This window comes from Canis lupus, chromosome 2 (assembly GCF_048164855.1).
Source record: "Canis lupus baileyi chromosome 2, mCanLup2.hap1, whole genome shotgun sequence".
Taxonomy (NCBI): Eukaryota; Metazoa; Chordata; class Mammalia; order Carnivora; family Canidae; genus Canis; species Canis lupus.
In genome coordinates, this window is record NC_132839.1 from 64,159,780 (window position 1) to 64,187,354 (window position 27,575).

The window sequence follows — 27,575 nt, forward strand, 5'->3', positions numbered from 1 at the left end:
AGAGAGATACTGGATGTCAACGCAATTAACAACTTAGTGCTTCGAATGGTACTATCAAGAAAGTGGAAAAGACAGAATGGGAGAAAATATTTGCGAACAATATAAGGGTGTAGGATATATGAAAAATTCTTACAATTCAAAACAATCCAATTGAATATGGGAAAGGATCTGAATAGCTATTTCTCAAAAAAAATACACAAATGGCCAATAAGCACATGAAAATATAATTAATATCATTAGTCAAGTTAATAACAAGTTAATGCAAATCAGGATACCACTTCACACCAAGATGGCTACAATTAAATCAGATAATAACATGTGTTGACAAAAATATGGAGAAATTGGAACTCTCACGCACTGCGGTGAGAATGTAAGGAAAATGGTGCAGCTCCTTTGGAACAGTTTGGCAGTTCATCAAAAAGTCAAAACAGTTGTCAAATGAACCAGAAATTCCACTTCTAGGTGTAAACCAAAAAGAAATGGACATGTATGTCTGTACACAAATGTTCACAAAAGCATTATTCATAATAGCCAAACGGTGTGGAGAGAACCCAACTGTCCGTGAGAAACAGATCAGCAGTGTGCTGTGCCCACACACTGGGTGTCATCACTGCACCATTAAAGGGTATGGGGCTCTGACATATTCCACGACATGGAAAACCCAGGAGACATGAAAGACCACATATTGCTGGGATTCCGTTCACCTGGAAAGGGCAAAGCCACAAACAAGGGGGGGGGGGGATGGAGGGAGGAGTGGGACAGGCTTTCTTCTGGGGTGATGAAAGTTCTAGAACCAGGTGGTCCAAGGCTGTACAATGTACTTAATCCACTAAGTGGTACACTTTAAAAGTGTGAATCCTAGGGTGTGTGAGTTCTATTTCAATAAAACTATTTTTTAAAAAACAAAAGCAGTGAGGTAGTTGTTGGCATTCTAATAATGCAGATCCATCACCAAAACGCTTTGTGCACTGGAAATGCAAGGTGTAACACTGAACGGCTCACTTCCCTTTGTGTTTGTCTTAAAAACAGTGTTTACATGAAGTGTAAGGTTTCCTAGAGCCCCTGTGAGTGACCACTGCCCGGGGAAAGGGCTGGGAGTGGGGGGTCACACATGGGCCATTGACTCTGAAGCATGTCACAAGTGGATAGGCTTTGCAAGGCACCCCACCGAGACACAGCTGCCTATGTCACCTCCAGGATCTCAGGCAGGCAGGACCCATAACTAGATGGCCATGGCCTGCTACAGCAGGGGACAGTCCATACCTGCGGGGCATTGTAATTTGAATCTGTACTATTTTCTCATATTGAATACACAAAACAATGGTGGCTGTGGCTACAGCCCAGTCCTGTGTCTGTTTTCCCATCCTAGTGCACCAGCCAAGGGAGAAGAGGAGCTGATGGCCAGAGGAGACCACATACATCGTCTGACCCTCTAATTCAGCGCATAGTTAAACTGGTTTGCAAACTTCTCATGCTTCCTCCGGTCCATCTGATTCATGGCTGTGATCACCCTCTGCACAGCTGCCCTGTGGGGAAAGCAAGTGAGACATGATCAGGGAAGTCTGGCCAGGGCTCTGGGTTCCAACTAAAGGTGCCACAGCTTAGAGAGCCTAAGAGCAGTCCTGGCACTAATCCTGTGGGCTCCCTAGACCCCAAATCTCACCAGCACCAGGCCACACCCCAGGATAAAGGCAGAGCCTGCCCTGCAACCTGTCGTGGAGCAGTGTGAGGGCAGATGCAATTAGGAAGCACCAGATCTGGATCCTTCCCAGCTTGTTCTTGCCCAGCCACATGCACAGCGCCTCAGGGCACAGCCATGGGGCAACAGTGCAGGATATGCAGCAAAAAGCACAGATAGGCAGGTCAAGTGAGTCTCACTGCCTGAGTGCCTGGGCTCTGTGCTCAGGAGGAAGCCACTGAGGCCACCAAGCAGTGATGCCCTGCTGCCCCCAGTGCTTGTGTGACTGCTGGGTGCATCCTAGGGGTTCTGCTACCTTACGAAGGGCATGGTCACCTGTGGCCCTCCCACAGGACAAGTTCAGGCAATAAAGCTGCTGCCACGAAGCCAGCACGAAGGCCCTTCTGAGGATGGAGAGAGGAGGCTGGGCACAGAGGCCCTGTGGCCAGCACTCTGGGCATCAACACCCAGGGTGCCTTCTACCCCTGGCGGATCTGCAGGAAGCCAGCCTTGTGCTTGGAGCCTGGGGAGCCACACTGTCCTCAGGATGCCGACTCACGAGAAGGTGCAATGAGGAGCCACTCCCCACAGCCCCTGGGGACTCCGTGTGGGCACAGAGAAAGCCACCCTCCTGTCCAACCCGACTCAGGCCAAATACCTGGCAATGCTGGCCAGGAGAGGAGAAGAGCCTCCTTCACCCACTACACTGAGCTGAACACCTTCTAGGGGTCTGCTGGAGAAGGCTGCCCCCCTGGGTGGCCTGATGGTACCCAAGAGACCCACAGGTACTTCCTAAACAAGTGCCCCAAAGCCTCTGGCAACACCTGTGCACGCAAGACTCATCTGGCCAGCCACAGTGGCGGGAAGGCAGTGACAGTGCTGATGGGTGGCCCTCCTACTCTGGCCCTGCCAAGTCCCAGCCACAGCCACCAGGCAGGTCCAGCTGTGCTGCAGAGATGCCCCATCCCTGACCCACCTCCCTCACAGCACTGGCCAAGCTCTCTCTGATGGAGTGGAGACCTGCATGGTGCCTCCCATCACACCAGCCTTGGAGGTGACTCCCCTGCCCACAGACCACAAGAGTCCTTCCAGGTCAGCTGGGCAAGGTAGAGACATGGAGCTGACTCAGTGCCAGCAGTCACCATGGAAGCCTCACCTCATCCCCAGGAAACGATGGTGTGCTGGTCAGTGACCCCCCACCCCCGCCTCTGCCTACTAGAGAAGACACTCATCTATCAGCTTCAGGGTGACCAGCTCCGGGCTCTGCTCCTGACTGGCCCCCTGCCCCCTGCTGACCAGGAGCACCCATCTTGCCTGGGGACCCAGTGGTCACAGGGAGAAAGGCGTAGCAGAGAGGAGTTAAGGTCTCGGGCCCTGGACCTTCACGGTGTTAGAGAGCTCGGCCAGCCCACTGCAGCACCCCCAAATCCTGGCGTGGGGTGGCAGGAATGCTGCATGCAGCCCTTACTTAGCAAACACCTTCTTGGCGATGCGTGCACGGGCAGTGTTGGTCTGCTGCTTCAGGTCGGCAAGGCCGGGATGCTTCCTCCGCTTGCCCTTGCCTCTCCTGCTGGACTGAGACGAGCCAAGGTCCACTCCCGTGGCGGCCTCCACATCTCTCATAAACTCGGGGTCCTGCCAGTCTGCCAAGAGACCCCAAGATTTAAAGAAACTCCTGATCCCTCCTTGCCTTGAGGGCATCTCAGAGTGCCCACTGCTGGCCAGTGACAAAGGGGGCAGGCATCCAAGGCTGAGTCCCCCACCATCCTGTGCCCCATGGGCCCCTGTGCCCACAGAGGCCAGGAAGGTGCTGGGTACACCCACTGACCCTTCCGGCAGGAAGGCAGTGGAGGCTGGTAGCTGGGGGGCAGTGCCACATGCAGGCTACCTCCCGGCAGCACCTGTACTGGGCCCCAGTGGCCCCCAATTACGGCTGCCTGCTGTTTGCGCACAGCAGGGGCAGCCACAACCAAGGGGTCAGGACGGGCCAAGTTTTTTTTATTGGCCCAAAGAGAACTTGACAACAGGCTTCAGCAAGAGGGGGTCACTTCACCCGGAAAAGCTCTGCTTTTCCTGCTGCACACGGTCGGCCATGGTGAGCTCTGGCAAGGTGGCAGGAGACAGCGCTCCAGGTCCCACAGGGCGTGGCCTGGCCAGCCTGGGGCTGTACCTCTGTGGGGACTGAGGAGAGGGTTCATGGCCTAATGTTCTGGGGCTCCCAGCCCTGGGTTCGATGGGCCCTGCTGTGGCCCTGGCTTGGCCTCCTCTGCCCAACCCTGGTGGGGGCCGGACTCCCTCTAACAGGTGGAGTCGAGGTCCAGGAGACAGAGTGCCATCCCGCTCAGGAGTGACAGCACAGCCACCCTCATGCGCCCAGACCCACGGACAGTGACCCCAGCTTGCGGAAGGCTGCTTGGCACCCCACACACCAGTGGCGGCCACCGGCCCACGGGAAGCCTGTGGCCAGGGTCCAAGGGGCCAGGATGCGTGCCCCACACAGATAGACGGTGAGGCCTCCCCAGGTTGATTTTTTGAAGTGAGGGAGTGCAGGGCTGCACGATTCAGTCCCAGGAATGATTAATCCCAGATTAAGGAAAACTGTCTAAACAGTTTATCTCCCATAATAAGAAGGCGCCACAGTTTAGGAGCTCAGTGAATGCAGCAATTGTTTAAACACCACGGAAAAATACCGGCGCCCGGTAGAGATGGAATGAGCATCTCAGTAAAATGAAGGAGCAATTTAAAAGCCTTTGAAGAAAATCAATAGATGGCGGGGCCGCGTGGCCTTCCTGTGCGCTGGCGGGCCTGCAGCTCGGCGCGCATTGTCACCGAGGTTAGCCCAGGGAAAAGAAAATTGCCCCGCGTGCGAGGGAGGCGGGGATCAATACTGTAGTTAGTAAAGAGACGCTATTTCACATCTGACTGGCCAGCGCCGGCCCGCGGCCGCGGCCGATACCTGTTGTTAACAAGTCACTGAGGGCTGCAGAACCAGATACTCTTCAGGGCTGACACAAAAAATACGCACTTAATTTGCTCCTGAGTGTGAGCCACCAGGGAAGGCCTCGCCCCGCGGATTAGCAGGTCACTGGCCCCTCCCTGCCGCCATCCATGGCCCGGGGGCTCGGACGCCCTGTCAGCCTGAAATCTGACATCTGTCAAAGGGAAAAAACCCACTAATGACCACAAACACGGCCTGCCTGGGACCCTCACATGCAGGCCACCTTCCCTTCCTCAGGGCTCTGGGTCTGCAACCTGGCTTCTTGGGGCAGACAGAGCCCCAGGTGGCCAAGGCTTCCAGACCCTAATGCAGGCAGAGACACTGAGACAGACCAGGGTCTGGTGGGCATCCACCCTCTTCTGAGCATGCCCACATGCACCCAGAAAGGGACAGTCACTTCCAGGTGACACCACCTGGCCTTCTGTCTTTTGACATCAGGTGGCCAGCATGTGGCATGTGCCCAGCACATGTGCCTGGGATCTCTTTGCTTCTGCCCAGACACACACCCCCCAAAGCCCACTATGCTGCCCAGGGTGGGCCTTATAGGGTGGCAACTGGCAGCATGAGCTCTGGCGTGGCAAGGCACCACAGAAGGTATCTATCTGGCAGGAAGCGAGCTGCTCTTCCGTCTGGAGAGCAGGCTTCAGCCAGTAATTTTTCTTACCTCTGTTCCCCTTATTTCCTTAAAAATGTGATTCAGAAACCAGAACCCAAACCTCCAACAGATAACATGGTGGTTTCTGGCCATGTGTCTGTGTCTCCTGGGGGCAGCTATAGGAAAACATGGCCCACCAAGAAGCCTGTGTCCCCTGCGGTGCTGCTGTGACTTACAGCCATGCTAGAGGTGGCGGGCGGCCACACACAGGGTCCCAGGCCAACCCCACCCAGCGACCCACCTGCCTGCCTCAGGCCCCACACTTACCTGCACGGCCTGCCTGCCTCTGCTGCTGCTGCCTCTGCTCACGGGTCCTATCTTCCTCATGGAGGGGCCGTCCCGCATCATCTCTTGGGATGATCTTCCCATGGAAAGGGCACTGTAACAAAGAAAGAGCAGTTCTGGCGGCCGGATGGGGCTGCCCACCACTGTCCTGCCGACCACAGCCCTCAGGGTACATCTGTGATAGAGGGTAGGCCTACACTGGTCTGGCCAAAACCACCTCCCTCCACACTGCTCACCCAGGCTCAGTGCAGAGCAGGCCCAGGAGGCACAGTGGACAGCAGGGACACAGTGACCAGGGCAGAGCAGCCCAGGTCCCGGATGTCAGACTCTCAACCCTGGCCATAAGGTGGTGGCTAAGCGACATCTGCCAGCCACAGACAAGCCCTCCCTGGGATAGGAGCCTGGCCAAGGTAGTGGCTGGCTAGAGCCCAGCACTTTACCTGGCCACCCTGTCCTGGCTCAGGTGGGGCCCCAAGGTGACCATCCCCACATGCCTGTGGTCCCCACTGGCCCTGGCCACCTCACCTTTAGCCGGTCCTGCCGCTCGCAGAGCCGGCCGTCAGGCCTCAGGGCACGGCACCGGTGCCGCACAGGCTCAAATGTCCCCGCAAAGGTGATGTAGCGGCTCTGCAGCATCTCTGAGACATCAGCGCTGTCCACTTCTGTGTCTACCTCGCTAGGTTTCCAGAAGCGGTGCTCAGAGTCACACCTGCAACATCAGACTCTCAGAGCTCCCACAGGGATGCTGCTGGACAGGGCGCCAGGCACCCCGGGGAGGAGCAGAGTGCAGAGACTTCTGGACCCTGTCAGAGGTGCTACAAGCCAAGTCTCTAGAGTCTGCTCTTGCCCACAGCCTCCAGTGCTGCCCCCAGTCTAGGAGGACAGGCAGTGCTAGGCCACGGGGGCCGACCTAGGGGCCACACTCCCGACAGATTGAGGGGACGCAACTGTGCCCACTTCCCATCTGCAGCCCCACAGAGAGCATGTAGGCCAGCACAGTGAGGGGATGGGTCCCCAGAAGGTCCATACAGAGCCCCAGGCCTGGCCCATGTGGACATCAGAGGCACCAGAGTCTGGGGCAGAGCAGGATGGGTCAGTTAAGAGCTCTCAAGATACCAGGAGGTGAAGCAGGACATCTCTCCAGGGAGCAAAAGAGAGGTTCAGAGAAAGTCCCAAATCCCACTTTGGGGCACAGTTCTAGGGAGCCTGTGCGTGGTAACTGCCCTCATGCTCCTCTTGTGCCTGGTTGTGTGTTCACAGGCAGGGGACAGGCAAGGAGCAGGCTGGGCACCCATGGGAACCAGATGTGACCACACTCACTTGAGGATCTTCCCAGCCACTGGCTGCTCCTGGCCCCAATAGCACAGGTCCACTCCAAAGGGCACAAAAGGTGCCCGGGCCCGCTCTGCCGCCAGCTTCCCAGCCTCCTCTGGTCCCACAGGTGCCCTGGAGAGGCCACAAGAACAGGACACACTGACCATGCATGCCAGAAGCCAGCCACAGCCACCTGCCTCTCCCCCTTGTCCTCTGCTCTCCCTAGACCTGGGCTCCAGGGCAGCCCTACCTGTCCCCAGGGAGCCGTGCAAGGAGCTGGTCTTGGATCTTTAGCCTTCACGCCAGGCCTGGGGGTGCTATGACATTTGTCCCTCACACCCCACAGCCTCAAGCCTCTCTTGTGCCCTGGCTGACATGCCAGTGCTCCGAGGACCCCCTGATGCTGCTGGCAGCCCCTGCCATGGGCACAGATGTTGGCAGGTGCTCGCCTGGCCGGTGCACATGCCCAGGGCTGCCTCCACAGAAGCCAAAGGGGCCTTGCAGCCAGGAGGCAGGTCAGTGCTCCAGGCAGAGGCAGGGCATCTGGACGTCACCTGGGGCTTGGAGGTGGGGGCAAGCGTCCACGCAGCTGATGCAGCTGGGCAGCAGCAGAGGTGGGGTCACATGCCTCCTCGTCCCTCCTTGTCCTCTTCCTCGCTGGCAAGCTCCGCACAGCTGGCTCTTTCTCCAGCCCTGGAACACAGATGTGTCGTTTCCGGCCACTGTTCCCAAGACTCCAGGCAGACCCCCAGGGGCACTGCTGTCACAATGGGACTGACTGCATGTGTTTGCAACAAATCTTCCAACAGCCACAGCCATGCTCCATGTGGCACCTGTTGGGCCACGATGCCTGCGTCTCCCGATGACACCTGCATGGCACATGGTCGTCCCCATGTCCTCAGAACAGGGTGAAAGCAGATTCCTCAATTCTGCTAGCCAGACCCTCCCTGACCCCTGCTGGCCCCTCTCTGTGCTGTCACCATATAAGCTAGGGTTCCAGGGCTGCACAGCACACAGATCAGGAGACCAGTGGCACGCCATCCCTGCCCCTCCAAACTAGCTGAGGGCTTGGGGGCCGAGCACGGCTCACAGCTTAAGGACTGACCCACCCAGAAGGAAACAGACTGAGCAATGTGTCTCAGACAGAGGACGAGACGTCACACAGGCATGCTGCACACTCCTGCGGTGACGATGTACCAAACAGGGGAGGCACACTTGAGTGGTGGGCACCCCTGGGAGCTCTCTCACAGCTCAGGTATGGGGCAAAAAGCCCACTGAGTGTCAGGAAATGGACAGAAAAAATGGATGGTCAAGTTATAAGGAAATTTAAGGACATTAAGGATGAAAAGAAAGATCCAAAAAGCTTCCAAAGAAAAGGTGGATACCACGGACAACACCGGCATCAGCAGTGATGGTGAACGTGCCATCTCTGGAGCTCGTCCTGAGAAGACTGAAGGACAAGACATTCATGCTTACAGCTTTCCATCCAGCTTGCTAGCATCTGGCCATGCCCATGAGGGGCTGCATGGGCATGAGACCCCTTCTGGCACCACCGGGAGGTCTGCTTTGAAAACACTCTCAGATCAAGTAATCAATCCGTTAGGGAGGGAAGTGAGTTTGGGTGTGGGGCAAGGCATGTAGGCAAGGCATGTAGGCATGAGCACAGGGCTGGGCTGCGGAGGCCAGGAGGGAGGGCAGTGCAGTCGTCCTTACACCATGACAGCAACTGTGTGCAGGAAACATGAGGATGAATCTTTCGAAAATGAGGGACAACCCTCAGAAAGATCAATTTTCTTACAATTTTATTAATATTTAATAAATGGATTTAATAACCTAGCAAATGAAAGGTCAGAAGAAGAAAGAAACAGAAGTGGCGACAAAGTGCCTAAGACATCTAACAACGTAGTGATCATTCTTCATGTGGATTAAAGTAGTTCAAGGGCAGGTTTATTAGTTCCAAAACTTTTAGTGATTTGCGGGCCACATGAGACCCACTTACAACAAACGACGCTAGAGACATGCGAGTAGACTTATGCTCCAAGTGGGGACCCAGAGAAAGTGGGGTGGCAGCGTTGCCAGGATGACATTTCAGTAAGAATGGACACACGAGGAGGGACACGGCGCATCTGGTAAGCAGCTCAGGGGCTCACCATGGTGGGCTTTGCGGACCTCACAGATCAAGGCCAAATCAACAGGCGTGTGGGACGCTGCCACCAAGAAGCCCTTTGAGTGCACACGCACACCTGCCAGGACCACCAGGCAGTAGGACCCGAGGGGACCTCAGTGTCCCCAGACCACATCTCCAGGCCACGGGGTGGTCAGAAGGAGCCCAGAAACTGACACACACCCTCTGACTCACCCTTCCTGAGCACACAGACTCATGGTGTAGATGGTCCCGCTGAACACACGGCTCCACCCAGCACCCCCCCTCAACACGGATCACAAATACTGCATTTAGAGAGAAAACCAGAGGGGACATGGCAGCACTCAGGACCTGAGGAAGGTCTTGGCTGGGCTGGCACTGCCAGGAGGGACTGCATCTGCTTCAGGCAGCAGGGGCAGTCTGACTTAACCTGGAGGTGGCCACCCAGTCCTATGCTGCACCACAGGGCTCAGCGGACCGGCCACTTTCCATGCATGGTGTTCCCGGCGCATGGCCACACACGCAGCTGGTCTCCTGGGAGCTTCCCGAGGCCCATAGGCCCTTTGTAGGAATCATCTGCCTGCCCTTGCTCCACATGCCTGGAAAGCCTCCTGCTGCCCTTTCTCAGGTTCCGGCCGCTGAGCATGGAGGATAGAGCCACTAGGGTGTAACAGGTCCCCCATGGTGGGGACCCTGCACCAGGCTCCATCAGCACCAGGATGCCCTAGCTCCAGCTCCCCAAACCCCCAACACCTCTACTCGGGATGTTGACAAGGTGTATCACTAACTGCCGCAGAGCCTGTCACGGTCAGCCCCATGAGCGTGCACGCGCCACACGCACACGCCTGGTGCGGGGGATGGGGGGGGCGGCTGATAAGTGGGCACTGTGGCATTTAGATGGATACAATCACAGCCTGAAGATCAATATGAGAATTCCTAGGAGTTACAAGAATGAAATATATTTTTCATTGATTTGTTGTTTTAAACCATTAAAAAGATGGGTAAGCGTGTTAAAGCAGAGTAAATACTCAGAGTACTAAAAAAACACTACCATTTTCACATTGTTGTAGAAAATCAATCTCGCTGACATACTTTCAAAGTAAGACCCCAAAAAGCAGGCGGCACTCCTCAAGCCCGGGAGCGTGCATCCTCCTGGAAGAGCCAGAGGCCACACTGAGCTGGCACTGCCTCCCTTGCTGAGCCTGCCATCTGAGGGCATGGGCCTCACGGATGGGACCCTGCCTCAAATTTACTCCACAGTTGCCTTTAGAAAGAATCCTACACTTGCTCAAATCCCCTTTTTTGTTTAAATTGACCAAGTGGCACCCATTTGCCTGGAGCACTAAGGCAGACAGGGTGGGAGCGATGAATCGATAGCGGGAAATGGAGAGGCTGCGGCTTCCGTGCGGAGTTAGGCCGCCGAGCTTGACATTATTGATTTTACCTAGTTCAGCTGGCCTTGTAATTAAAATGTAAATTTGAGAAAGAGATTATGTCCTGACAGAAATGGTAGGATTAAGGGGAAGATAAAAGCCCCTCGGTGAAAATTCAGAGAAAGAAATGAGAAAGAAAAAGCGCCAGCTTCCGCAGCCGTGTGGATTTAGACGAATCTACTGCAGGTTCACCTGCATTTAATTGAAAAAACAGTGGCGGAATATAAACTAGTGTTATGAACTGACTGACTTGCCCCAGCACATTTCTGTGTTTGGAAACCTCCAGATCCCCGGGGCCCACTGGGGCTCACGGCCACATTCAGGGTGGTGGCCAGGGTGGCATGGCTGTCTTGGGGATGCAGTCTCCCCTGGGTCATGACCCCCAGGGACCCAGGCTGTGTCCATCGCTGCCCCGGCCCACCTGTCTGGGAACGCAGATGGACAGCACTCAGCCCCGATCCATGTTAGCCACTAGCACAATCTTCCAGGTTACAGAATGTCATGAGCCTTACAGAGAAAACGGGTGAGCTGGCACCAAGACCAACAGGGCTTCTGGTTCCCTCCACATGCACCAGGCCTTTCGAGGAAGTGGACATCGGGGGCAGGCCACAGTCAGGTGCCCCAGGAGCACAGAAGAGGCGTCCCACCCATGCCGCCCACCTGCTGCTGGAGAAACACCGAGAGCTCGGTGGAGGAACCACACAATCAGGCTTGCAGGCTGCTCTGTGGGGACAATTTCCCTTTGCTCTGTCCTGGCTGGGTGGACAAGGCCCGGAGGGAGGTTCACCCACCGAGTTCAGGCACGTGTCCTGTAAGCACAGCAGGGTCCACACAGCCTATGTCATCCAGTCCCCTCAGCTACTCTTAGTGGGGAGGCCAAAGGATCCATGGCCGCTTATGACCCTGCCAGCAGGAGTGTCCCTGTGGGTGCCTAGCAAGTGCTTCACTGGGTGCTACTTCCCTCGTGCCAAAGTGGATGTGGCACAGACGAAGCACTCCAGAGACTGCAGCTGTGGTCCAAGTGTGACCCCAGGCCAGAGGGCAGCACTCCCTTCTGAAAGGGCTCGATGTCCTCAAAGCGGGATGTGCATAGGACAAGCGCAAGAGTCTGCAACTGCAAAGTCACAGTCAGAGGATGAGCTGAGGGTCAGGGTGGGGCTCCCAGGCAGGGCCTAGAGCCTTGCAGCTTCACCGCTGTTGGACAACCTGCCGGCCACAGGAGGCTCTTAGGCAGGGGCTACCTGCCACCAGGCTCCTCTGCTGCAGAAACTTAGAGAAGTGACCACACTGAGCGGGCTGTTCCCTGGCAAGTCCTGCCCCCAACTGTTCACTGTCCTGGCCTGGGCACGGGAGGGCGGCCACTGCTCCTAACATGTGCCTTAAGCAGTCCCCAGGCACCTCATGGGTGCAGGTGAGGCCTTTGGCCACAGAGAGCCCCTGCTCTGGGTGGGGGGGGGTGGCAGTATAAACCAGGGATGGCAGGGCCATTTCAGACGCAGAGCACGGAACAAGAGACAGGAAGGTTGCCTAACAGTCAGAGGAAGACCCAAAAACTAAGGGAAGGCCCACGTGGCTGGAGCAGAGGGTGAGGCATGCACACAGGCCCCTGGCGGCCAGGGAGCAGGTGTGAGTCGCTGCTGCTTCCGCGTCCAGGTGGGTGCCTGGGGAGAGGTCACCTGGCTGGTGGATGGCAAACAGGAGAGGAACCAGGGCTGCGCTGTTAGGTGTCAGGTCTAGATGTGCTACCCTGGGCCACACCTAAGCTGCCAATCATCTGAACAAATTCACATTTCACCTTCAGATCCAGAAATCAAATGGTTTGTTTTGCCACAGAAACCATGGGTCTTGTTTTTATTTGCTTCCTGTGTGTGTGTGCAGGTAGATCCTGTGGGCGCACACGTCCCTGCTCCCCAGAAGGCCACCATCCTGGGGTGCAGGTATGGAAAAGAAGGAAAGCCCAGACAGGAGAGACCAGTTGCAGGTGGGTCTGCATTTCTGGAGCAGCCCTCCTCTGTCACGAGGTACACAGGTGTCCTGGGCCAGACACAGAGGCTGTGACTTCACAGACAGCAAGCAGGGGTGCCCCAGCTAACAGGGCCTGGGGCCTCGGGAGCCTGAGAACAGGGTGCAGCCACTGCTAGCCACCGTCTCTTTCCTGCCCCATGTGGCCTTGCCACCTTGGGAATCACACCACACCCCCATAGCACTCTCCCCTGGGCATTTGGTGCCTGCCCCACTCCTGGACTCCCTCCTAAGTGCTGAGACCTCTGTGTCCCCCACAGGGCTGCCTCTTGCATGTAGCCAGCTTGGCTGTACCCCCTGGATGGGTGGTGGAGCCGGCCCAACACAGGGGCAGCAGGAGCCCACTGCAGGGCAGGCCTAGGGGAGGAGCCCTGGCCAGAGGTTTGCCTGGGACATGAGATCTGTGGTGTCGGCAGGTGGGGCATCCACCACAGCTGGCTCCCCTGCTCAGTGGACCCCAGAACCCAGACCCAGATGTGAGGTCACACTCTAATGGTCAGCATCCTTAGCAGGATCCTGGCTACCCGAGTTGTACTCACCGTACTCAGGCCGCAGGTGGTCGGGGATGCAGGCCTCATACCCCTCCTTCTCTGGAACCTCTACAAAGTCCCCGTCATCGTCGTCATCGTCATTGTCCTCGTCCCTGTCCCCTGGGGTTGCCACCTGTGGAAACACCCCCAGACCTGTGTATAAGCACAGCACAAAGGCCCAGGAGTTCCCAGTCCTGCCTCTGTGGAGACCTTTCTCCGGGCTGGGGTCCAGCGTCAGGTACGCTGCATCACCTTAGACAAAAGATTGTCTCCAGGCCTGGTCCCACTTGAGCTCATGCCAGGTCCATGGCTATCCCATCAGCCGGCCATCTAGGGTCCACATCCAAACCACATATAAACTTGCCCCACTGCCCAGTGCCCTTGGAAATGCATGAAGATGCATGGCTGTAGAGTCTCATACAGTAGATGTGTTTCCAGAGCCCCAGGAGACTGATATCACCCAGCAAGAGGCCAGCTCCCAGCTCCCATGACAGCACTTGTGGAATATTCTGTCTTTAAGAATGACTTGTTTAAAAAGCCACCGAAGAAACCATTTCCTCTGGTTGAGGCCCCCTTCCCCATCCAGGCTAGTGTGGTGAGGAGCCCTGAGCCACCAGAAAAGAGCTGGGGGCCCCCTCCATGCCCCCCCTACCCAGAGGGCCTGAAGAACCGCATGGGGTTGGCTTCCTTTCTACAAGACCCGGATCTCTGCCCTTGCCCTGCTGGCTGGGCAGCACCTGGCCCGGAAAGTGTGGTAGGGACCCTGCCCATACAGGTCGTCCGCAGAGCAGGAGTGGGGCTTCTGTAGGTGGCCCCACATTCTCAGTGACCCCCACAGCCCTAGGATAGGACTTGGGAGGGGAACAGACCATCAGGACCAGTCCTTCCTGAGAGGGAAGCACCCACCCCACTGCCAACCCGCCTGGAACACTTGGGGGCCAGCTGAGCCAGACCAGGGTGCGGACTGCACCACTGCCACCAACAAATTCAGTCCCTCCAGAAAGGAGAACCCTGTCGGGTGGGTGCCCATGACATGAACCCTCAAAGGCAGGAAGAGACAAACTCTGGATGGAGAACCATGCGGCACATGCCTTCACTTCCAACGGCTCTCCTAGCAGCACACCTCGGGGGCACAGAGGAGACCACACTGTGCCCAGTGGGTCACAGATGCCAGCTGCACCCTCACAGCAGCCAGTCCCCGCAGAGCCAGGCCTGGTGGCGGCCACGGCGACTGGGCATCAGCAGCCACATGGGCCGTACCTGCGGTGCAGGACGCCCGCCTTGAGAGGCATAATCAGATGCAAATGCACTTTGTTTGGGTACAACCCACGGTGGTGCATCTGGGAAGCACGGGAGACATTCATCATCGGAAACTGTAATTTTTTGTTATCAGTCTAACACTGATCAAAAGGGAAGCCTGTCTCCACCACTGACCTGTGAAACGTCCCAATTATACTCTTTGGAAATGACAGGGGCACTTAACTCCCGAGCTGGGCAAATGACGGCGATCAATCACGTTTGAATAACAATGAGCCACGGACCTGAAAATTATTTTTGTATAGAATCTACCCAGGAATTTATGAAAGGTGGAAAGCAGCCCAAGGTTTTAGGGCATTACGGTTCTCGGCTAGTGCAGTGCGTATCAAACACTAAACAGAATTTATGTGTTTTAATTTTCTAAAAGGTAGATGTGGACTGGGTGCTACAATGCATAACACGGAGTGCTGGATTTTAAATATGGAGGTCATTTTCATAAAATATGACGCTCACCGCTCACACCCTTCAATTTTGCCAGGGACTTTTACTAAATTTTCATTTCCTAAAAAATATTCAGCTGCTTAGCTAACTATTAGGAATTATACCCTCTTTCTCCCTAACTACAACTGTTTATTCCCCAGATGAAATATGGAGCCCCGGGCTCCTCTTTGTTCTTAAATTAGCACTGACGAGGCCATACCAGGCAGCACACACCTCCAGGAGGACGCTGTCCTCTGCAAGAGCCTGGGGACTCCCCCGGGGTAAGAGCCGCCCCCCCCCCCCCCAGGGTCCCCGCAGCTGGGCCTCTGGCCTCTGTGGCAACGCACTGGTGCGCGTGAGTGGTGAGCTCTCTGGCTACGGGGCGGCCCTCCCCACCCACAGCGGGTGGTACAGCGCCAGGTGGACTTTGTTGCCAGTATCAAATCCACCCTCAAAAGCTCCCAAGTTCAACATCTCGTTCCCAGGGCTCCTCAGCTCTCCGAAAGCTCCGCAGCACAAAGTGAACTGGACGTCAAACCCTGAGCCCAATCAGGGCAGCGCAGTGACAGCCAGTGTCCAGAGGCAGAGGAAGCTCTGCTTCCTCTGCTTCCCCAGGACTGCTCTGGTCAGGCAGTCACCACTGCTACGACACCTGTGTGACCTACTAAGAACATGGACACCACCACCAGCCAAACCAGAAAGCCCTGCCTGAGACCTGTGTAAAGCAGTACAGTCTGGGGAGACTGAGGCCTGCAGGAAGAGCTCATGGGAGCCAGTCCTATGTGGGGCAGTGAGGTGGCCACCTCCCCTCAAGGTCAAAGGTCACAGGTCAGAAACAGGCCTGAACCAGGCAAGCAAGGTCCTGGGCAGGGAGTGGGCAGGGGCATATGGATGCTGTGAGAACCTTGGGAAGGAAGAGAATCATGTCCTCAAATTGGGGTCTACTTGTGAACTGTTCTCATGCTGCTGGGAGCAACAAACCACACAGAACAGTCTTGAGAACCCCCCCCCCCCACTGCATCTGAGGTGTGCACCCATCTTCTCCAACAGGTGGAGGCCCTGGCCGGTGGTCAGAGCCCCACGGCCCATCGGACACCTCCCTCACTGGGCAGCCCCTCGGGAGAGGTCAGCCAGCCCACAGCTGCAGGGAGGTGCAGGCCGGGGGCTCCAGCCTTCCTTGATCTCATACAAATGGATTCGCACCCACAGTTAAAAGGATTTAGAAAAATGAGCCACTGGGATCATAATTAAACAAGCAATAAAATGGCTAAAATATACAACACAATCAGCTTACAGCAGTGGGGGTATCGGGGTTACTGATTGTTTGAGGGGAAGAGGAAGAGCGACCTGGCTCTGGGAGCAGGTCTGCCCGCCAAACGCACGCCTGAGATGCAGCTGGGACCGTTAAATAAATTTTGTACGATCTAATTAACTCGGTGCGCAATCTCAATTACTTTTCACCCAAGAAATCACTTTTGTTCAGTTTTATGTGTGTCTGTTTCCCTTTTTAAAAAAAAAAAATGATGTAAGGCCTCGTCAGACAAGTGAGCTCCGAACTGCATTTGTCTTTCAGCGGCTTGATGGCCATGCATTTAAAACCCCATTCTATCTTATAAACTAAAAATTAAACGTGCTCAGCTGTGATGGTCGTCATTGCATCTGCTATTTATATGCTAATGCCCTCCCTGGAAGGCCGTGCAAATTGCCCAGCCAGGCCAATATCTCATGTGCATCTCCAGCGGCTGGGGACGCGCCTTCAGAGGGCAGAGGACGGTGGGGCGCATGCTGACCAGCAAGCAGGAGGGAACAGGGCCCCTGACAACAGCACTCAGGGCCACACAGAGCCTGCTCGGATGCAGACAAGGCTGCAGAGACAAGGTCCCCCACTTAGAATAGAGCTGGTGCAGATGCATCACTGCATTCCAGAGTGACCGTGGCCCCGTTTCTTGTCTGATCCAAATCAGCGGCAGGTTGGGGTTCTTGACAGGCCTTGCCTTGGAAACTGCTCCCACACCGCACCCGGCCTGCCAGCAGTGCAAGCCATAACACCACGGGGCAACGGGACACCTGGGGGTCCATTTCCAGAGCATCCGTCACACAACACAGAAGCCTCAGGCAGTACCTGGAGCCTGTGCTGCGGTCACCCAAGCAGGGAGGCCACCAGCAGGGCATGGCCTATGAGAGTGGGTAGGTGGTGGGACAGTACATCCTTCCCAGTAGACTGAGGCTTTTCCCCTCAGGCGGGTCTCACCTCCCAAGGAGGTGGCCATCCACACAACAGAAGCCACTGTACATGCTGTCCTCCCTCAGCCTAACCTTCTCGGGCAAAAGTGCAGGCAGACATCACCCTCTGAGACTGAGGCTCAGGGCCTCCCCCAGACTCAGTCTTCCCATCTGTGTAATGGGGTAGTGACAGAGTCACCTCGTAGGGATGCTCATAGGATCAAAGGGATGACATGTGAAGGTGTTAAGAGCAAGGGGTGCGCACAGCACAGGGAGGGCCCGGGTGTGGTGGGGGGGAGAAGGGCCCTAGAGCCCCAGGGCACAGGGGAGGGGCTGGCCTGGGCAGTTGGGTGCCTACCTGAGTGCTCTCTGGCCTGGTGAGAAGGGCGGAAGGCATGTGACCCCTCCCCTGGCTCCCAGCCCCTGGCTGCAGCCGCGTGGCCTTCAGTGTGATGGAGGGAGCCATGTCACCAGGAAGGTTGTTTACCGGCCCTGCCGAGCACAAGGTCCCTACTGCTGGCTGATTTAGTTTCCCTGCCTCCCCGGCCTGCCTCCCTCGTTCAACATTTCATTCCCTGGGCTTCCTGCTCTGTCCTTTTCACCTACAGGAAGCCAGCCCTCATGTGGCTCCAGCGGCATGGAAAACTTGTCCCACACAATGGCAGCTGGAGCACCCAGGACCCCTGCCCAAGGCACATCCTCGTCACACGATCTGCCAGGGACGCCTGCCCTGAGCCACGTGGTCCGGCTGCATTTGGAACAGTGAGGATGTGTCCCCTGGCAGAGCCCTCGGCCGCCACGTCAGACTGCTGATCAGACCAAAGCACCCACACAAGCATTTTACCCACTTAAACACACAACCCAGTCGTTCAAAAAAAAACCATACTGCTGATAGTTTATATAAACTGGTGCTCCAGGTTAATGTTTTCAGACATATTGGTTGGTAGGAAATTAATATTTTGTTAATTACACAATACAAAATAATCGCTGTTCTTGGCCACATAATTAAACCGCAGGCAATTTAAAAGTTTATAAAGGATTTTTATCAGTTTAACGAATGTAGCAGCCACAGATTATTACACCTCTCCCGCAGCAGCAGGACTGGAAACTAAATCTACCGAATGATGCTCCACATTGATCTATTTCAGATTTATCCCCAGCTGCTTCCAAACAGAACTGAGACACACTCTATAAAACAAACAGTTAAACATATTTAAACTGGCTGAAATATATCTTAAAGACGGAACCTCCGTGTCAAGAGGAAAACAATACATAGGAGCCAACAACTACACAAAACCCAGAACCAGGATACCTTCTAACTAACCGCCCTGTGGCTGGTTCCTGTCGGGCTGCGGGGAGGACAGCTCCCAGTCCCGGCCAGGAGCCCTGTGCTCATCCTCTCTGACATTTCTGGCAGAAGTTCAAAAATACTTAGGTCCCACGTTACGGATTAGTGTCCCCAGCTCAGCCTGCGGAGCTCACGGTTCCAGCGCCACCCGCTAGGCCTCTGTGAGGTGGGGAGACGCGAAGGCAAACGACTGAAAGCCCCAGACGTTTGATTTGAAAATGAGTGGAGCACACGTCGTTCATAATTTCTAATTACCACAGCGGCTTCTGCGGCCGCCCGGCGCGGGAGCAGATGTGCAGATACGGGCGGCTATTCTGGGAAGCGGCGCTCACCTGAGCGGGGCACTGTCACTCAGCCACTCGGGCCCCAATCGCTTCATCTCCAGGCGCCGCTGCCCGCCAGCACGGATGAGCACAATCTCCAAGGATTTCAGAGCACTGTCTTTTTAAAATCAGTTTGTGGAGAAGCATCTAGGAAGTGTCCACTGGGCTGACGGAAGCTACACTGTCTCCGCACATGCAACTCCAGGCTACAAGGTCCCAGTGACCCAGGGGTCTCTGTGCGCCCCGCTGACCCTGTGTAGGAGGGGCAGGGCCACAGAGCCTGCCCCCACCAGACGCATCCTCTGATGCCCTCGATGCTGGGGGCTCCCCAACAGTCCAGCAGATCAAGGTGCTGACTGGAGCCCCTGGGTCCGCTGGGGGCAGCAGAAGCCACAGTACAGCTGGGCAGCCCCAAACTGGACCCACAAGATCCCCAGGGCATCTGCTAGAGAGGGGACCTGACCCACCCTGGCCACTGCCCACTGGTCGCTGGGGGTACCAGCACTCGGGACACAGCAGCCGTCCTCCCTGGGTCCAACAGGACACCCGCCCTTGCCCTGGGGGCTCAAACCATGAGGCCAGGGTGGGCTGGCCGGCATCAGGCCACCATGAAGGTTCTGCTGCCACCTCTGGGCTCAGTGTCCTGCCAGCCCCAGCAGTGCTACCAATCCCCAGGCCTGGCAGGACAAGACCATCCTGCCCAAGCAGCCCTTACAACCCGGGGCTCTTTCAGCCCCCAAGGGCACCTCCCTCAGCTCCTGCAGACCTGGCCGTGGAGAGGTGGTCTTCATGCAACATGGGCTGGTCCTCAGGGCGCCATGAAGGAGGGACCCAGGGGAGCCACCCGGCCTCCCCACCCTTGCCTGATCTCAGGCCAGCCTCCGCTCTGATGCTGTGATCCTGGCTCTTCTAACATTCGGAAAGAAGTCCTTCCTGACGTGCTGGGCAGAGTGGACCAGATCACTTTCCTCCTGACACCAGACAACAACCTCCCTTCATCATAAAAAAAAAAAAAAAAAAGATCTTGATCAAAATGCACAAAACTAACTTCTTAGTGAAGTCACACACCTGAAATGCTCTTCGAGGAATCTCGCACCCACAGAAACCCACTAGGACATCAGCCAGCAGAGGCGAGGCTGTGAGCAGGCCCTGCTCCTGCCCAGAACTTTCCTGAGACAGCACAGCTTCATGGGAGAAAGGCAAGAGTGCCCTCTGCCGGTCCCCGTGGCCTGCATACCCTGCACCGGGAGGACAGCCGCCGGGGCCGCTGCTCAGAGGCACACCAAGGGCAGGGGTGCTGTGACAGGTGTCCAGGGGCCCCATAGGGGTCCAGTTCACTAGGTGCTGAGAGCCAGGTGTCGGCCCCCATCCATCCTAGGTCTGAGCAGCTCCGAAGCTCTTCTCTTCCTCACCAGGGAATACTGTTCCTCCACCCCAGAATTCCTGTTGTTAACAGCTACATCTGCCCAGAGCCAGGCCAGGAGTTGTGGTCCAGGGGCCTGGCTCCCAGCAGAGAGGTGCACTCTGGAGGCTGTCTTCCTGGTTCTGACACAGCGGCTGCTGTTCCAGCTGTGGCTGCCCCTCCCTGCTGGCAGGCCCCGAGGACACCTGCAGAGGACACGGCTCTCACATCCCTTTTGGACATTAAGGTCCAGATCCTGGCATAGGCTCATGGGAGGGGGCACCATTTTCGAGGCTCAGGGTTGCTGCCCAGTGTCTGGTATCCCAGAAGCTGATGGACTTCCTGGCACCCCATTGACAGGTACGATGTCCCTGCGTCACCAGGTTGCCCGGGGACACAACCCTTGAGAGGACCAGCATCCCCCTCTCAAACCACATGGTGCCTGGAGGTGCCACACAACCAGCAGACACATATCCTTGACTATCCTCCCCAAATGGGGCACCATGTCAAATGTTCGCCCTGCTTCACTGCCCCGGAGCTCCTCTGTGGAGCCCCGCTTGGGACCATGGTATCCACCTGCCCTGGCCAGGGACACGGCCCTCTGCACAAGCCTGAGAACAAGTCTGGATTCTCTGTCTCCTGCACGCACCCTAATATGGTGTGTCCTTGGCCACAGCGCAGGTGGACAGGATGAGACCCTGAAGCCCAGAAAGCCTTTCCCAGCTCACGGGAGGCTCTGCTGGGGGCACTTGGGAAGGTTTAGGCAGCAGAAGCACAGCAGGGCTGGCCTAGTTCTTGGGCCCTGTGATCTCCCTCCTAACTAGAACCTTCTGCCTCCTTCCCCAGCTCTGCCATGCCCTCCTGCCCTGGACCCTGTCCTAGCCCTTCATCCACAGGGAGGCCTGCCTATGCAGTGCTCTCTCACCCTCCCGGTCAGACCATCCATTTCAGGAAAGGAGCTCCCAGCGAGGTAGAACCAGAATATTTCTGAGTGCCAGTGATTTCTTGCTCACTTTGAAAACTGAGCTCAAAAAGTAGGTCTCCTCACTTTCCCTCCCCCAGTCCGCTGGCAGCACTCACCTCCCTCCTGTGCCCCTCCTCAGGCTTAATGTCCAGCTCTCCCGATCTCCTCAGGGCGGTTTCCAGCTCCGCCTTCAGGTCAATGGCAGCTTCTAAGTGTCCACCATGGACCCCTGCACGGGTGAAGAGCTGCCAACGAGGGGGCGCGTCACTTGAGCAGGTTAGGGCGCCCTCCCTCACACCTTGCGTGCCCTTTGACGTGGCCCCAGCACCCCCAGCATGTGTGTCTGGTGGGAACATGCATTACCTGGACCCAGGAGCACACGGCTGGCAGAAACTTGTTTTGGATAAGCTTGAGTGCATCGCGGGCCGAGTGGATGACAGCGTGGTTGTCCTCGTCCTCATGCACCCTCAGGCCGTCTGGAACACAGGGTCAGCAGAGGACGCGGGGCAAGTTGTCCGCCTCACCCATCCTGCCCCAGCCACACTCTGCCCAGGACCCCACACCTCACCCCAGAGACACAGACTCACTACTTTAAAATTTTGATTTTGGTGGAGACCATTTTAGCCAGACTGCACATCTCCCTGCACACAGGCCTGAAGACCCTGCTCATCCCACAGAACCTGTGGAAGCCCTGGACCCCCACCCCCTGGGGCTGCCCCTTACCACTCTCAGGACGGAGGCTCAGTCCCAAGGGGCTCTTTTCACATCCCGCCACCCCAGCCCATCTTTGGCTGGGCACCCCCACCTCTGCACACTGTCTGTTCCCCTAGACCCAGCCAGACAGTTCCCCTGGGGCTGCTGGACCCAAGACGCCTGAAAGGTCTTCACACAACTAGGTAGCCTGACTGCTCTTCCTCTGTCGACATCCCTAGCAGGCTCCCAAACCACCCAGAGCCCACACAGGGTGCAAGCCACGTGGGGCCCTTTGTATCTCTCCTATGTCATCACGAACATGGTGAGAAACCGCTCTCCAACCACATTCTCCTGCAAGCCACAGAGGCTGGCCTGAGCCCGACAGTCACCCTCTGAGCCCGACAGGCCTGGGAATGGGCAGCACAGCCTCCCCAAGGGCTCCTCAGCTCCTCAAAGTGTCAGCCTTGCCTGTCACAGGGAGGACCTCAGGGTGGGACCACAGGATCCGAGCCTCATGTCACCCCTCACCCCAACCCCGGAGTCTCTGCTCTGCTCACGGTCCCAAGAACTCCGGCTTCTGCCAGCGTCCCTAGGGCCCATGGCTGACGGTAGAAAGCCCAGGCCAGCACGCAGGAGCTTGGGTTACCTGAGGAGAGCTCCACATCCAGTGTGTACTTGTGGGACCCCAGGCCATGGCGCCGCACAAACCCTTCTCCGTCACTGTCGCTGTCACTGTCACCATCACTGTCCCCCTCCTCCTCCTTGGCCCCCGTGGCAGTCTGGGGTGGCCCCTCCCCACTGACGGCTCCCGGAAGGTGGGCACAGGCGATCAGGGTCTTGCTGCAGCAGGGCTGCTCCTCGTCCTCATGATTCACAGCACCGGCCTGGCAGCGGGCACTCTCCTCAGACACAGGGAAGTCCACCAGAGGTGACGCTGTCCCCAGGCCTGTGGCAAAGTCAAATGGCACCAGCAGCCTGAAGCAGGTCTCCACCTCCGTGAGGCAGCTCCGGATCTCCTCGGACATTTCTGCAGACACAGGTACTGCCTCTTGGGTCACCAGCAAAACAATACCACCTGCCCCCAGCGCAGGGCCCTGATCAAAGGGAAGGCACATGCCAGCGGCAGGTGGGCTGGGTCCTTGTGTGCTGCCTGGCCGTTGTGCCTCCGCTTTCCTCCCCCGACAGAGGCCACTCCCTCGGATGAAGAAGCCACAAACACAGCTGCACAAGGCCGCCCCGTGGGATGTCCTTGGTCACACACACAGGTCTGGACTTCTGCCATGAAGCTTACTGGTGCCCCCAAGGATACCAAGTGGATGCGCCACCGTGGACAGAGAGAGGCCAGGGGAGAGCTATGAGGACACAGCATTTCCCAGCACTCCACTGAGAGCTCATCTCTACCATGGCACTCTGGTTGGCCGCTTCTCAGCAGAGACCTCCCTGGGGCCCACCAGCACCATCCTCAGGGGGCAGAGGCCTGCTGCCTGTCCCTCACGGAAGGGTCAGGTTTTGAAGTGGGGGCGCTGGCAAGAGCAAACAGGGGCTGTGAGATGAACAGGCACATGTCCCTGCTGCCAGCCTATAGACCTTTGCGGACGCTCCCATGCAGCGCCGCCAGGGGGCGTGGGAGAATAGTGGCTGTCCAGGGGTTCCGGGGGACAGGGCTGGGGCTGCCCACCTGCCACCCCCATGGCAGGGTGGTCCCTCACACGCACTCACCCTCCATCTCCCTGACGGCCCGCTCAGACCTTTCCTTGTAGATTCTATCCAAGCGTTTCTGCTTCTCCTCCTCCCGCTTCCTTTCTGCCAGAGTCCTTGCGCTCACATCCTGAAAATCCACCTGGGAAATTGAAGTAGACATGAGACCTGACCACACAGAACACAGAGAGAATAAGGCAAACCAGGCCTGAGAGAAGACATGCCCATGAGCCAGGCCCTGTGTGTCCCTGGCTCCAAGGCTTCCAAACACAAGGAGACACGTGGACAGCAATGATCGATCCCCCACAGGAGCACAGTCAGCAGCACTTCAGAGAGCGGTATGCTGCTTGCCCCACCCCGGGGGGCCTGGAAACACCCCGGGAGGGGACTGCAGAGGTGCAGAGCCAGGCGGCATGTCAGGCTGCACCGACTGGCCCAATGCCCCGGGCAAGGCCTGAGCTGCCAGGATAGGGGGACAGAGGCAGCAGCAGCCAGGACCACCAGAGCCCACAGCAAACCCTGACGGGATTCAACTCCTGGCCACAGGACACTTCCCCCCATTTGGGCTTTCTGTGGAAGTCAGGACCAGAGACCCAGCTCCCTCCACATGTCTTCCTTGAAGAGCTGCTGCCCCACTCCCGGAAGCCCTCCACACCCCTAGCTGGTAGCCAAGTGGCCAGGCAAGTGTGTCCACCAATGCAGCACAGAGTGCAGCCTGCCCACCTGTTTGCTGTGTCTTAAGAAGTGGTAGCCCAAGGCGAGCTTCTTGTAGGCCGCCCCGTACTTCTCATTCCACTCGTGGACAGCCCGGGTGGCAGCCTGCCTCAGCTTCTGGGCCACCTCCTTGGGGGGCGGCAGGGGCTGCTCATGGTCAGTGCCCAGTGTGAGATCCAGAAACTCCTGGAAGTTTGAAACAACCAGCATCCTGAACTGGTGAGACCGGGCAAAGAGCTCGTCTATGGCCTGGAATGCAGAGAGGCGGATCTGGGCATGCTCCTGGCTCAGCTGGGTTGTGAGCAGGTGGTAGGTGTGGCTGAGATGCTCCTCGGAAGACCTGGGGACACCCGTCAGCCTTGCGTTACACGCTTTGTGTGCGGACAGCATGCAAAGCAGCAGGGACGCCCCCACTCTTCTAACCTTTGTCCAGAACAGGCTGGACAAACTGCAGCCCTCGGCCCCTGCCTGTTTCTGTATGACCACAAGCCAAGAATGGCTTTTACAGGTTTAATGGCTGAAACAAACCAAAAGAATACTTCATGACATGTAAAATCAGGAGATCCAGTGTCAGCACCCAGTTGGGACACAATCATGGCTGCTCCTTCACTTTGTTCATCAGTACTGTCCACAGCTGAGTGGACACAGCAGAGGCTTATGGCCCCTAAAGCCTAGAGTGGTCACCAGCTGGCCCATCAGACAAAGGCAGGACAGACTTCATGCCAAGCAGAGACCCCGGCCCCCAGCCTCCCCTGCAGGTGCAGCAAAGGAAAGGTCAGTGGAGCTTCTGGGACCTGCCCTAGGAGCCACCACACACCCTGCCTCCTCCTGTAGTCCTCTCAGCTCTCTTCCCTGCAAGAGAAGCCACTGCTGTTTGGGGGTGTTCTGGGTGTACCATGACAGCTGATCTGTGCTGAATTTTTTTTTTTTCAAAAGCTAACGACGTCATTAAACTGACTTCAATTTTCCTGTTTTGTAAATGCAGGATAAGGACAATCAGCGATTGTGCACCTGTGCTCTCAACAGAGCCATCCTTAGAAGTGTTCTTGCCGCACCAGCCTGCCCCCAACCCCAGAACGGGGGGCCCACAGCGGGATGGCCTGCCAGGGCAGGGTCCCCAGGGCCCTGGGGAAACATCCTGTGCTTTCCCTCCCCACACACAGGGGCCATGGCGGAGGCAGGCAAGGCAGGGCTGGGACGGACCAGGCGGGAGGCCGGACCCCAGGGGAAGCCCCACAATCTCCTGGGGGCGTCTCAGACTTGCTGAGCCAGGGATCGGCATGAATTGCTGGACCTGAAGACATACTTGCAAATTTTCTTCAGTTCCTTCATCTTCTCAGGATTCAGCTGGGGTTCTCCCGAAGTCGTGAGCTCTTCTACCAGCTTGGACAGTTTCTGATCCATACTAGAAATGCGCGTGGCAGAGACGCGAGGTGACCACCTAGTGCTTCACAATTTGTGACATTGAACTCCGCTGCACCCTGGGCTCTTCAGGGGGTGACCTGGACAGTGAAATACAATTCAAGGTGGTATTCTGGGCACAGCCAACAAGACCTTTTTGGTGGTAAATTAGAAGAAGCGCAACCACAAAGTATTCATTCTGGAGCACTACGATCCCAGGAACGGGAGAAGTGTGTGGTAGAAAAGGACAACAACCATCTAAATAAAACTTAAATGAGTTTTGCCCAAATGTGACTGCGGTATCTTCCCTTCACAACGCCGTTCATTCACACTCACACAGCAGCCTCTGCACACCACAGAGCCTCAGGGCTAGACTTCTGTAACTGCACAGAAAAACCCAGATCACGTCCAAACTCCAGTGCTAAGCACCCAGAGAGCTGCAGGAAGGAACTGGTAGGGTGACGGCAAGGAGAGAATGTGGGGCAGGAGGACAAGGCCCAGGGAGCTCGGGCACTCGGCCCGGACGGAGCCTGGGGCAGCAGGGGTGCCGGGCTAGCTGCAGAGCTGTTTTATTCGGTATAAGGAGGTGCCAGGCCCAGCAAGGCGTACACAGCCTCTCCAGCCAACACCAATTCATGCACACTCGGCAGAGGCAGGTAGCTGCTCCCCTGAGCCCCTCCCAGCACCCCCTACCATGGACCATGGATCCCTCTGGTTGGACTCTGCCCAAGTTCCTCCGGCCAGGGCACCAGGGCTATGCCAGACAGAAGAGGGCGCTGCATCCCCGGGAAGAGGGGATGGTGTGGGGTGAAGAAGGGGAAGAGGAGGAGGAAGGAGGAGAGACAGTGTCCTGAGGAGGAGGAGAAGGAAGGAAGGAAGGAAGGAAGGAAGGAAGGAAGGAAGGAGAAAGAAGGAGGAGGAGGAGAAGGAAGGCGGAGGGGGAAGGAGGAGGAGGAAGGAAGGCAAGAGGTGGAGGAGGAAGGAGAAAGACGAAGGAAGAGAGACTGTGTCCCGAGAAGGAAGAATGCGGAGGAGGAGGGCGACGACGACGACGGAGGAGGGACAGTGTCCCGGGGAGGAGGGAGATGAGGAAGAGGAAGGAGGAGGAAAGAGGCTCAGTGTCCCGGGGCGGAGGGAGAAGAGGAGGGAGGAGGAAAGAGAAAGGAGAGACAGTGTCCCGGGAGGAAGCGGGGGACGAGGAGAGACCCCGGGCGGAGGGCCGCGTCCTGGGGAGAGGAGGGAGACGTCCGGGTACGAGGCCTGCCTCCAAGGCCCGGGGCGAGCCGCAGACCCCGCCTGGCATCGCGAACTCCGCGACACCTACCGCGCATCAAGCCGCTCGCCTCGCCCCGCCCCTTCCGGAGGAGACCCCGCCCCTGTCACGTGCCCCAGCTCGTCGCCGTCATTGGCTCGCCCTGCCGCGGGCGGTGCGGGGACGAAGGTCAGCCCGGCGGTGCCCGCACCTACGCACGACGTCACAGCTGTCACCTTAGCCCGCCCTTTCCGGCGGAGGCCCCGCCCGCCCCCTGTCACGTGGCCCCGAGCTCGGCAACCAATGGCTCTCCCTGTCCCTGGGGCGTGGTGACGCAGGCGCGCTCCCGGCGGGTCGGGAGGGCCGAGGCGGGCGAGAAAAAAGGAGGCGGGCGGGCGCAGCAAGTCCTTAAAGGGGCCGCGTGCCCGGGTGGGGTGCGGGTCCAGGCGCGGTGGGCCCGAGGATTACCTGCTCGCTCTCCACGCCGCGATCGCCCGGGAAGGTGCGATCCCCGGGCCCTGCCACCGCGACCGGCAGGCCGAGATGGCCCGGGTGAGGCCCGAGGAGCGGGAGGGGGCCCTCCAGGGCCGGCGTGCCGCCGGGGCTTCTCCTGGTGCTGGGGCGGTGGGGGGGGCGTCAGCTCCGGGGGCTGTCGCCAGGCTTCATCTTCCCTGGGACGCCCCTCGCCCCTTCCCGACCCGCCGGGGTTCCTCCGCCTGGACTCATGTCCACCTGGTCGCTCGCTCTTCCTGCAGCCGGTGC

The 27,575-nt window shown here is 57.4% G+C and overlaps 1 protein-coding gene across 5 annotated transcripts; it reads right to left on the minus strand.

Annotated features, from left to right (window-relative positions):
* Positions 1-203: 203 nt before the first annotated feature.
* On the minus strand, positions 204-27,022 carry UVSSA (UV stimulated scaffold protein A). Of its 5 annotated transcripts, none has more exons than XM_072804620.1 (15): positions 26,886-27,022; positions 25,467-25,662; positions 24,170-24,500; positions 23,468-23,588; positions 22,395-22,775; positions 21,419-21,531; positions 21,172-21,300; positions 13,068-13,191; positions 7,485-7,623; positions 6,937-7,062; positions 6,142-6,325; positions 5,599-5,710; positions 4,704-4,830; positions 3,147-3,321; positions 204-1,526 (listed from the first exon to the last, which is right to left on the minus strand). In XM_072804620.1, exons 2-14 carry the CDS (start codon positions 25,562-25,564, stop codon positions 3,147-3,149), a joined length of 2,160 nt encoding a protein of 719 aa, XP_072660721.1. In that variant the 5' UTR covers positions 25,565-25,662; positions 26,886-27,022; the 3' UTR covers positions 204-1,526. The 5 variants fall into 5 exon arrangements, with proteins under 5 accessions (XP_072660721.1, XP_072660741.1, XP_072660712.1 ...); XM_072804640.1 differs by having other exon boundaries at positions 24,170-24,409; positions 26,886-26,917; XM_072804611.1 differs by lacking the exon at positions 26,886-27,022 and adding an exon at positions 26,255-26,879.
* Positions 27,023-27,575: the final 553 nt, after the last annotated feature.

Bases quoted from the DNA above. Each gene is read 5' to 3' on its own strand.
- UVSSA (XM_072804620.1), bottom strand. From the start codon at position 25,564: ATGGATCAGAAACTGTCCAAGCTGGTAGAAGAGCTCACGACTTCGGGA. The intron at 21,532-22,394 runs GTAACCCAAGCT...CCTGTGTTCCAG, and splicing joins GGATGTGGAGCTCTCCTCAG to ACGGCCTGAGGGTGCATGAG. The intron at 5,711-6,141 runs GTGAGGTGGCCA...TCTTTGTTACAG, and splicing joins AGCGGCAGGACCGGCTAAAG to TGCCCTTTCCATGGGAAGAT.